Source organism: Anthonomus grandis, chromosome 18 (assembly GCF_022605725.1).
Source record: "Anthonomus grandis grandis chromosome 18, icAntGran1.3, whole genome shotgun sequence".
Classification (NCBI taxonomy): Eukaryota; Metazoa; Arthropoda; class Insecta; order Coleoptera; family Curculionidae; genus Anthonomus; species Anthonomus grandis.
Window position 1 is genome coordinate 11,835,834 of NC_065563.1, and position 11,215 is coordinate 11,847,048.

General features: G+C 37.1%; 1 protein-coding gene across 5 annotated transcripts; it reads right to left on the reverse strand.

Moving 5' to 3' along the window:
• Positions 1-2,186: 2,186 nt before the first annotated feature.
• LOC126746742 (DNA-directed RNA polymerase II subunit RPB1-like) lies at positions 2,187-8,280 on the reverse strand. Of its 5 annotated transcripts, none has more exons than XM_050455074.1 (4): positions 8,113-8,280; positions 3,524-3,688; positions 3,253-3,430; positions 2,187-2,601 (listed from the first exon to the last, which is right to left on the reverse strand). In XM_050455074.1, exons 1-4 carry the CDS (start codon positions 8,159-8,161, stop codon positions 2,223-2,225), a joined length of 771 nt encoding a protein of 256 aa, XP_050311031.1. In that variant the 5' UTR covers positions 8,162-8,280; the 3' UTR covers positions 2,187-2,222. The 5 variants fall into 5 exon arrangements, with proteins under 5 accessions (XP_050311031.1, XP_050311035.1, XP_050311034.1 ...); XM_050455078.1 differs by having other exon boundaries at positions 2,187-2,502; positions 3,217-3,430; XM_050455077.1 differs by having other exon boundaries at positions 2,187-2,523; positions 3,217-3,430.
• Positions 8,281-11,215: the final 2,935 nt, after the last annotated feature.

Consider the following 11,215-nt stretch of genomic DNA (forward strand, 5'->3'; position numbering starts at 1 on the left):
AATACATATGTCGCAGTCATACAGTAAAATCCCTCCAAACTACCAAAACCAGCTTGACAAAAAATAAATAAATTCAAATTTCCCGCCAATTTCTTATCAAGCCACACCTGGCAACAATGGATCCGGTTCCCGGAGATAGGTACTTAAATACAACCGGGAGAGGAATCGTTAGACTACTGGTGGCGCCACCTGCAACAAGTCTACTTTAGTCCGTAAATTTCATTTAAATATTACTTACTTATTTCTGGGTGTTATAATACGCTCCGCTCTCAAGTAACGCGCATAAATATAACCAATATTCAATGATACCTTCCTATTTTATTATAATACGCAAATGGCAAAAAATTGTTTAAAATCAATAATTATTTCCTAAATAAACCCCAGATATCAAATTTCACATAAAATAATAATTCATATTAAATCCCGATTAGATTTTTTTTTTATCATTAGGACCCACTGTGTTGTAATTTTTGTCCAGCAAAATGCCTTGTATAGACCACTGTGCCGCATGAATATTATAATAATAATAATACACGGTAAATTCTAAAACGTCAAAACTGTCCGAATTATCATGGCTAAAAGGACACGATTTGGTAAAAGATACGCACATATTCGGATTCTGCAGAGTCTTTTGAATAATTCCATACCAATTTCAGGAAGTTCCGAGCTATTTTAAGCATTTTATCAACGAAATTAGGAAGCAAGTCCGAGCCGATTCATCTATTTAGACGCCATGTTGTCAAAACCGCCGCCATTAAAATTGGGCGTAGACGTCAAAATCGACCATTTTCAGACGATGTTTTAGGGTATAAAAAGAGGTTTTTACCTTATGATTTGTACATGGAAAATTAGTATAAAGCCTTAGGAACAGATTAACATCAATTCTGGACCGATTCCAATTGGTTTCAGTAGTTAAATTCCAATTATAAAAAGGGCCTTTTTTCGCCGTTTTCGTTGCCATGGCGACGCGACCATAGGTTTGTTGACACGGACCTTGTCCCTATACTTTTACATTGGATGCTGGACCACTTAGTTATTGCACCATGAGGGCTCCTACCGGTGCGTGTTGACGGTAAGACTGCCTCGTTGTAGCGGCTTATTTTTTTGGGGTAAATAACAGCGTTTTGCGAAAAAACGGTTGCATTTAAATGAAAACGGTTTTCAATGAATTACAGCCAGATAGTTTCCGGTTGTCTCAGGAAAAAAATGGTTTTCATAGGTGTTATAGGTATGCCGGTATTAAGGGTCAAAGACAAAAAAAGGTGTAGAGCAAAAACTACTTTACATAGACGGTTGCAAATTATGCCAAAAATTATGTTTTAGAAAACTATTAAAATGCTGAAAGTTTGAATCTCTTAGGTGCCGCCAATAAAAAGTTATTAAGAAAAATTGAAAAAATCGGCTCAAAAAAGGGGTTTATATTTGTTAACACAGCTCGCACTGTATAATACCTAGCGCCATGAGTAATACCTCTATTTGAGCCTAAAGAGTTAGGCTTTCAAATGATATAAACAAAAAAATTTTAAAAAATTTTCTCAAGTACAAAAAAAATCATTTCTCTAAAAATTCACTTTATTTTTTTTTCAAAAAAAAAAATTACTTTTATCCTCGTTTATCTCAGAAGGAGTTTGTTTTTGTAAAAAATAGTCTTAACAAAAAAGTTAGCTACATTTACGTAGAAAAGCGCTGTTTTAACCGCATCATCGGAAACCTTGCCGTTCAGGCCCCATAACCGGTCAAGTCCGCAAGGTACCGCGCAACAACTTCAAATTTCATTCACCAAAAAATCCCACTTCTAGAGGCTCTATCTTAAAAAGCTCGCTTTAGGAGCAGCCTTTCATAGAGGCCTCTGACGTCATTGAGTTTCAGAAAATTCGGCCCGGTCAGTTTTCCACAAACGGCTGCACCGACTGTTTCCGCGACAAAAACGGTTTCTTGCCACGCCCACCCTTTCGAGGGAGGGCGTGGCCAAAAAAATTCACCCTAACGTAGCCTCAACCTTCTCAAATAAAACAGCGAAAACCGGAAAACGAAATTCGCCATAGAACAAAAGTTATTAGCGTTTAAGTGTCGCAAGAACCGGAACCTTCAGCGTTTTTTTCACGACGCGTTCGTGCGATACGCGGAGCGTGTAACGAGGCGTTCAACTTGTCGTATGACGTCACAGAGGGAGAATGAAAAGAGACTTTAATGTTAAATAACGATTTTATTGGTAGTAATTACTAATATAAAATAACTGTTAAGGCAGTCACGAAGGCTACCACAGTAACGAAGGATTGAATTGGTAATTTATTGGATGCGGCCGTGGTTGTTTCCGGCTGTTCTGAGGTTGGAGACTTGGTTGGGTTTGTGGGGTTCGTAGGTTCACTGGAAGGATTAGAAGAGGGAGTGCTGTTATCAGAAGGGGAAGTGCTTGTGTCGGAAGGGGAAGTGCTTTTGTCGGAAGGGGAAGTGCTTTTGTCGGAAGGGGAAGTGCTTTTGTCGGAAGGGGAAGTGCTTTTGTCGGAAGGGGAAGTGCTTTTGTCGGAAGGGGAAGTGCTTTTGTCGGAAGGGGAAGTGCTTTTGTCGGAAGGGGAAGTGCTTTTTTCGGAAGGGGAAGTGGTAACATCAGAAGGGGAAGTGCTGTTATCAGAAGGGGAAGTGCTTGTGTCGGAAGGGGAAGTGCTTTTGTCGGAAGGGGAAGTGCTTTTGTCGGAAGGGGAAGTGCTGTTATCAGAAGGGGAAGTGCTTGTGTCGGAAGGGGAAGTGCTTTTGTCGGAAGGGGAAGTGCTTTTGTCGGAAGGGGAAGTGCTAACATCAGAAGGGGAAGTGCTTTTTTCGGAAGGGGAAGTGCTTTTGTCGGAAGGGGAAGTGCTTGTGTCGGAAGGGGAAGTGCTTTTTTCGGAAGGGGAAGTGCTAACATCAGAAGGGGAAGTGCTTTTTTCGGAAGGGGAAGTGCTTTTGTCGGAAGGGGAAGTGCTTTTGTCGGAAGGGGAAGTGCTAACATCAGAAGGGGAAGTGCTTTTTTCGGAAGGGGAAGTGCTTTTGTCGGAAGGGGAAGTGCTTGTGTCGGAAGGGGAAGTGCTTTTTTCGGAAGGGGAAGTGCTAACATCAGAAGGAGAAGTGCTTTTTTCGGAAGGGGAAGTGCTTTTGTCGGAAGGGGAAGTGCTTGTGTCGGAAGGGGAAGTGCTTTTTTCGGAAGGGGAAGTGCTAACATCAGAAGGGGAAGTGCTTTTTTCGGAAGGGGAAGTGCTTTTGTCGGAATGGAAAGAGCTATTGTCGGAAGGGGAATTGTTATTTCCAGAAGAAAGAGCTTTTCTCAGCTTTCCAGTGTTGTCAGATTGCTTAACCACATTACAGAATGTAACATCTAATTCCTTTTTAAGGGTTTCACAAAGATCGCCTTCCTCATTACTCGTTACACACTGTTTAAGCCATTGCTGCTCGCCATCTGAAATTGAAAAAAATCCGTATGTTATCCACGTCACACGAGTACGTGCATGGTTGCCAAATAACGTGAAAAGAATTAGAAAATATTACTGACCTTCAATATACTCGAGTTCCAAGCAGCCGTATTCAGTATTCCCGCTTAAATTAATTGTAATTTCACCCAGGGGTAGTACGGTGGCGGTTCTTGTGCATTTTAACGTGGGGACGTTGTCGGCTAAGCAAGCGGATTTGTAGCATGTCGGACAACTGTATGCTTCACCTAAAAAAAAAATATTTTTGACCATCATATATATATATACATTTTTGAAATCTACGTAGAATTCTATAAAGTTTGATGTGTCACATGCCATACTTTGATCAAGCGGTTTTCGAGATATAAGAGTTTTAAAAAAAATGAGTTTTTTGGCTTTCAAAGGTTCTGGAGCCGTAACTGCTGAAGACACAGAGAAACGGTTTGCACCCTCAATTTTAACTATTTAATATCAATCAAATGACATTAATTTTTTTGGACATATTTGACATATTAAAATTATATAACTTTCCCGGAAGGCCTTCAAACTCTATTTACATAAGTAATAATGATAAGACATGTATTGGTTACGTACATATCAAAGTAAATAAATACGGCCTTTTAATCAGATTTTCAGGAATCTTTTGCAAATGAGGACTCCCTGGTTCTGTTTGAATTTTTTGCGCGGTACCTCGCGGACTTAACCGGTTATGGGGCCTAAACGGCAACGTTTCCGATGATGCGGTCAAAACGGCGCTCTTCTACGTAAACGTAGCTATCTTTTTTGTTAAAACTATTTTTTTGCAAAAAAAGCTCCTCCCAAGATAAACGAGGTTAAACGTAAAAAAAATTTTTTTTTTCGAATTTTTAGAGAAATGATTTTTTTTGTACTTGAAAAAATGTTTTTAAATATTTTTGTTTATATCATTGGAAAGCCTAACTCTTTAGGATTAATTAGAGGTATTACTCATGTCGCTAAGTATTATACAGGGTGAGCTGTGTTAACAAATGTGAACCCCTTTTTTAGCCTTTTTGTGACCGATTTTTTCTACTTTTCTTAATAACTTTTTATTGGCGGCACCTAGAGGATTCAAACTTTCAGCATTTTAATAGTATTTTAATTCTTAATTTTTGACATAATTTGCAATTGTCTAGGTAGAGTAATTTTTGCTCTACACCTTTTTTTGTCTTTGATCCTTAATACTGGCATACCTATGACACCTATGAAAACCATTTTTTTCCTGAGACAACCGGAAACTATCTGGCTGTAATTAATTGAAAACCGTTTTGCTTTAAATACTACCGTTTTTTCGCAAAACGCTGTTATTTACCCCAAAAAATAAGCCGCTACAACGAGGCAGTCTTACCGTCAACCCCCGGTAGGAGCCCTCATGGTGCAATAACTAAGCGGTCCAGCACCCAATGTAAAAGTATAGGGACAAGGTCTGTGTCAACAAGCCTATGGTCGCGTCGCCATGGCAACGAAAACGGCGAAAAAAGACCCTTTTTATAATCGAAATTTAACTACTAAAACCAATTGGAATCGGTCCAGAATTGATGTTATTCTGTTCCTAAGGCTTTCTACTATTTTTCCATGTACAAATCATAAGGTAAAAACCTTTTTTTATACCCTAAAACATTGTTTGAAAATGGTCGATTTTGACGTCTATGCACGATTTTAATGGCGGCGGTCTTGACAACATGGCGTCACAGTGGATGAATCGGCTCGGACTTGCTTCCTAATTTCATTGATAAAATGCTTAAAATAGCTCAAAACTTTCTGAAATTGGTATGGAATTATTCAAGAGACTCTGGAGAATCCGAATATATGCCTATCTTTTACCAAATCGTCTTCTTTAAGCCGTGATAATTCGACAAACTTACCGTGTATTATTATAATATTCAGACGACACAGTGGTCTATACAAGGCATTTCGCTAGACAAAAATTACAACACAGTGGGTCCTAATGATAAAAAAAAAATCAAATCGGGATTTAATATGAATTATTATTATATGTGGAATTTTTTAACTTTTTTGTTACTTGCCCGATTTGAATGAAATTTGACATCTGGGGTTTATTTAGGAAATAATTACTGATTCTTAACAAATTTTTGAAATATTAAGTCTTAAGGGCACGTGACTATCAAAAAAAATTTCCTATTAGTCCGATTTGGTATTTGGCGGTCACAATTAGTAACACACCAGAACCTTAATTAACATTTATTAACCGAGACAGAAAAATCAGTAATTAATCGCAGAAACACGTTTTTAAGGGAACGGCCATTTTTTCTTCTTCTTCTTCTTTTTAAGTTTCTCTCTCTCTCTTTCTCTCTCTCTACAAAATAAATCTACAAGAAACGAGCGGACGATTGCTCATATCTCGAAAACTGTTCGTTTAAATTACGTCATGTGACCCATCAAATTTTTTAGAATTTCACGTAGAATCTAAAGTGTTTTATGAAAAACTGACTAGGCCGAATTTTCTGAAACTCAATGACGTCAAAGGCCTCTATGAAAGGGTTGCTCCCCAAGATAAACCCTCTAGAAGTGGGATTTTTCTGTGAATGAAATTTGAACTTTTTGCGCGGTACCTCGCGGACTTAACCGGTTATGGGGCCTAAACGGCAACGTTTCCGATGATGCGGTCAAAACGGCGCTCTTCTACGTAAACGTAGCTATCTTTTTTGTTAAGACTATTTTTTTGCAAAAAAAAATTCCTTCCGAGATAAACGAGGTTAAACGTAAAAAAAATTTTTTTCTTCGAATTTTTAGAGAAATGATTTTTTTTGTACTTGAGAAAATGTTTTCAAAATGTTTTTGTTTATATCATTGGAAAGCCTAACTCTTTAGGATTAATTAGAGGTATTAGTCATGTCGCTAAGTATTATACGGGGTGAGCTGTGTTGACAAATGTGAACCCCTTTTTGAGCCTTTTTTTGACCGATTTTTCCTACTTTTCTTAATAACTTTTGATTGGCGGCACCTAAAGGATTCAAACTTTCAGCATTTTAATAGTTTTTTAAATCTTAATTTTTGACATAATTTGCAACCGTTTAGGTAGAGTAGTTTTTGCTCTACACCTTTTTTTGGCTTTGACCCTTAATACCGGCATACCTATAACACCTATGAAAACCATTTTTTTCCTGAGACAACCGGAAACTATTTGGCTGTAATTCATTGAAAACCGTTTTTCTTTAAATGCAACCGTTTTTTCGCAAAACGCTGTTATTTACCCCAAAAAATAAGCCGCTACAACGAGGCAGTCTTACCGTCAACACGCACCGGTAGGAGCCCTCATGGTGCAATAACTAAGCGGTCCAGCACCCAATGTAAAAGTATAGGGACAAGGTCTGTGTCAACAAGCCTATGGTCGCGTCGCCATGGCAACGAAAACGGCGAAAAAAGACCCTTTTTATAATCGAAATTAAACTACTAAAACTAATTGGAATCGGTCCAGAATTGATGTTAATCTGTTCCTAAGGCTTTGTACTATTTTTCCATGTACAAATCATAAGGCAAAAACCTTTTTTTATACCCTAAAACATTGTTTGAAAATGGTCGATTTTGACGTTTATGCACGATTTTAATGGCGGCGGTCTTGACAACATGGCGTCACAGTGGACGAATCGGCTCGGACTTGCCGCCTAATTTCATTGATAAAATGCTTGAAATAGCTCAGAACTTCCTGAAATTGATATGGACTTATTCAAGAGACTCTGAAGAATCCGAATATATGCATATCTTTTACCAGATCGTCTTCTTTAAGCCGTGATAATTCGACAAACTTATCGTGTATTATTATAATATTCAGGCGACACAGTGGTCTATACAAGGAATTTTGCTAGACAAAAATTACAACACAGTGGGTCCTAATGAAGAAAAAAAAATCTAATCGGGACTTAATATGAATTATTATTATATGTGGAATTTTTAAACTTTTTTGTTACTCGCCCGATTTGAATGAAATTTGATATCTGGGGTTTACTTAGGAAATAATTATTGATTTTTAACTAATTTTTGAAATATTGTGTCACGTGACAATTAAAATCGGTAATTAATCGTACAAACACGTTTTTAAGGGAACGGCCATTTTTTTTTCTTCTTCTTTTTAAGTTTCTCTCTCTCTCTCTACAAAATAAATCCACAAGAAACGAGCTACGAGATACTTATAGTTCTAATCCAACGAATTCGCATTATAAGAGACCAGTGGATCTAATAAGAAAATATTAATTTCGATCAAAGGGTTTTCCAGATATAAGGATTTGAAAAATTATTTTTTTTTGATTTTCAGAGGCTCTAGGGCAAAAACTACTGAAGACAGAGAGAAACGGCTTTCACTTTCAAATTTAACTTTTTAAAACCAATAAAATGACATAAAAAAAATTTTTTTTTGACATATTTGACAGGAAGGGTAACTTTGGCACCCTGCTTGAGGGCCTCCAAACTGACGTGAATAAGTAGATTTGACAAAGTTAATACAGAAAAGTGAAAACGGTGCTTTGCTAGGTGAATTAGTTTTGGCCCTACGACCTCGAATGGAGCCATCTTTGATTGCTCATATCTCAAAGACTGGTGGTCCAAAATACGTCATATGACCCATCAAATATCTTAGAATTTCACTTCTAATATTTCTTTAAAAAAAATCAGTAAAAAAAACAAAATGGTGGCTTACTTTCTGCTACTAGGGCCAATACGGCCAAGACACACCCGATCAGTAACATTTTGCCACCACCACGGGTACTTATTAGTGATGCTCAATTAACACTACAATAGGTGGAAACTACTGACTGTACTCCCTCCAATCTCTTGCTTATATTTATTTATTGCACAAGGTACTTATTATCTGCGAGATAAAAGACATACGAACCCTTTTATGATATATTATCTCTATTATTTATAAGTTTTCCTGACTCACTACCAACGTTATGCCAAAACTGTTTTTTTTGACGCCTAGTAACAAATCCGTGTATAAAGAATTCTTTAATTAATCGTACGGATTTAACAGTTCTAAGAAATCACTTACTTTGCCTCTTTTGGGACCTTTCAAGGACGTAGAGCAAAAACCACTTAACCCAGTGAAAGACAGTTTTCACATATGACTATTTACATGACTGCCAAAATGGCCTATCCAAAATGGCCTTCCAGACCCTCTGAAAGTCCAATTATTATCAAACCCATATACCTCAACAGTATGGCATGCAAAGCATATAGTAATAAATGGGGCACATGTGACGTAATTTCTAATAAGTTGCCTTAAGAAAAAACAAGATACCAGGAATCTGAGATGACTTAAGGCAACTTAAGTCTTAATTATAGGAGCCTTATCTTAATTGCGCTTTAACGCGTCACGTCTGCCAAACCGATAAGTTGCGCAACAAGTTAACAAGAAAAAAAAAATCGCAACTTGTCAACGTTGGTTCAAGTGGGCCGATAATATTGTTTAATGCCTTTCTACTACTCGTAATTAATTACTAGAAAACTACGAATGTTTACCCAATAGCATTAAATAAACAAAACAAAAAAAAAACACAGTTAGATAAGGTAAGTTTTAAGAAAACTTGCAATAAATCATCATAGCATAAGTGCCATTTTAAGCCGATAAGCGAAATTGCGGGGGGGAAGGGGGTAATAGTAAAGTGGTGATATCCGATCCTTTTTTGGCCATTTGGCATTCAGCGTACGGAAAAATCGCAAAAGGCGCAGTCGGTAGGATGACACCCTTGGACGTCGTTTATTTTCGTGTTACTTTAGCGTCCATAGATGGCGACACGGTTTATTTTTTGTACGAGGGTTTTAAGTGCAATCTGACGTAATATTTGAAAAGCAATCATTGGGTATGTATAGAGTTTTTTTTTTTTTAATTTAATTGGTGAAAGATTGTGTAAAATTGGTGGAACTTTCGGTTAACTTCGATGAAAAGTCTTAATCTTTGGAGGTCGATATCTCGGCTTCTGTTGGGACTATCTAAAAAATTTCAACGGTTCTGTCTTAGTTTTTTTATTCTGAATCCAACGAGACCATCCGCAAGGTCGTAGCTCTAATATTAGCTGAGATATCGCATTTTTGAAGGAGGTCGAAAAATGAGTTTTTCCGAATATTCAAAGTGCTCTCATTCCCTTAGTTCTGCTCGAATCCCCTTATACCCGGTGTTTTCGTGATGTAGGTGATACAAGGAATCCGTCGGTATAGTTAGTTCAATTTCGAAAAAAATCAGTTTTTGGTGAAAAAATTCGATACAGGGGGGGTATATCCAAAAAATGAAAAAGCCCAAATTTTGGAGGTCTTTTAATGAAATTGTAACTTTCAGGCTGTTGAATACATTCAGATTTTTGCCATAACAGCCTGGACTAAGATGTCTTTATTATATGCCCTCTCACTCTAAAACACATGCAAAGAGTGAGAAACCTAGCACAGGTTTTAGTCCAAGCGCACTAATAAATTTGCGGTTTCATTAATAAACGTTTTCAATTAATAAATTGTAACTCTCAGGCTGTTGAATACATTCAGATTTTTGCCATAACAGCCTGGACTAAAATGCCTTTATTATATGCCCTCTCACTCTAAAACACGTGCACAGAGTGAGAAACCTAGCACAGGTTTTAGTCCAAGTGCACTAATAAATTTGCGGTTTCATTAATGAACGTTTTCAATTAATAAATTGTAACTCTCAGGCTGTTGAATATATTCAGATTTATGCCATAACAGCCTGGACTAAGATGCCTTTATTATATGCCCTCCCACTCTAAAACACATGAAGAGAGTGAGAAAGCTAGCACAGGTTTTAGTCCAAGCGCACTAATAAATTTGCGGTTTTATTAATGAACGTTTTCAATTAATAAATTGTAACTCTCAGGCTGTTGAATACATTCAGATTTTTGCCATAACAGCCTGGACTAAAATGTCTTTATTATATGCCCTCTCACTCTAAAACACATGAAGAGAGTGAGAAAGCTAGCACAGGTTTTAGTCCAAGCGCACTAATAAATTTGCGGTTTTATTAATGAACGTTTTCAATTAATAAATTGTAACTCTCAGGCTGTTGAATACATTCAGATTTTTGCCATAACAGCCTGGACTAAAATGTCTTTATTATATGCCCTCTCACTCTAAAACACATGAAGAGAGTGAGAAAGCTAGCACAGGTTTTAGTCCAAGCGCACTAATAAATTTGCGGTTTTATTAATGAACGTTTTCAATTAATAAATTGTAACTCTCAGGCTGTTGAATACATTCAGATTTTTGCCATAACAGCCTGGACTAAAATGTCTTTATTATATGCCCTCTCACTCTAAAACACATGAAGAGAGTGAGAAAGCTAGCACAGGTTTTAGTCCAAGCGCACTAATAAATTTGCGGTTTTATTAATGAACGTTTTCAATTAATAAATTGTAACTCTCAGGCTGTTGAATACATTCAGATTTTTGCCATAACAGCCTGGACTAAGATGCCTTTATTATATGCCCTCTCACTCTAAAACACGTGCAGAGAGTGAAAAACCTAGCGCAGGTTTTAGTCCAAGCGCACTAATAAATTTACGGTTTTATTAATGAGCGTTTTCAATTAATAAATTGTAACTCTCAGGCTGTTGAATACATTCAGATTTATGCCATAACAGCCTGGACTAAAATACCTTTATTATATGCCCTCTCACTCTAAACCACGTGCAGAGAGTGAGAAACCTTGCACAGGTTTTAGTCCAAGTGCACTAACAAATTTGCGGTTTCATTAATGAACGTTTTCAATTAATAAATTGTAACTCTCAGGCTGTTGAATAC

Excerpts from the sequence above, each read along its gene's own strand:
- LOC126746742 (XM_050455073.1), bottom strand. The coding sequence starts at position 8,161 with ATGTTACTGATCGGGTGTGTCTTGGCCGTATTGGCCCTAGTAGCAGAA. Across the intron at positions 3,689-8,112 it reads ATTGGCCCTAGTAGCAGAAA|GTGAAGCATACAGTTGTCCG; the intron begins GTAAGCCACCAT and ends TTTTTTTTTTAG. Across the intron at positions 3,431-3,523 it reads GGAACTCGAGTATATTGAAG|ATGGCGAGCAGCAATGGCTT; the intron begins GTCAGTAATATT and ends TTTCAATTTCAG.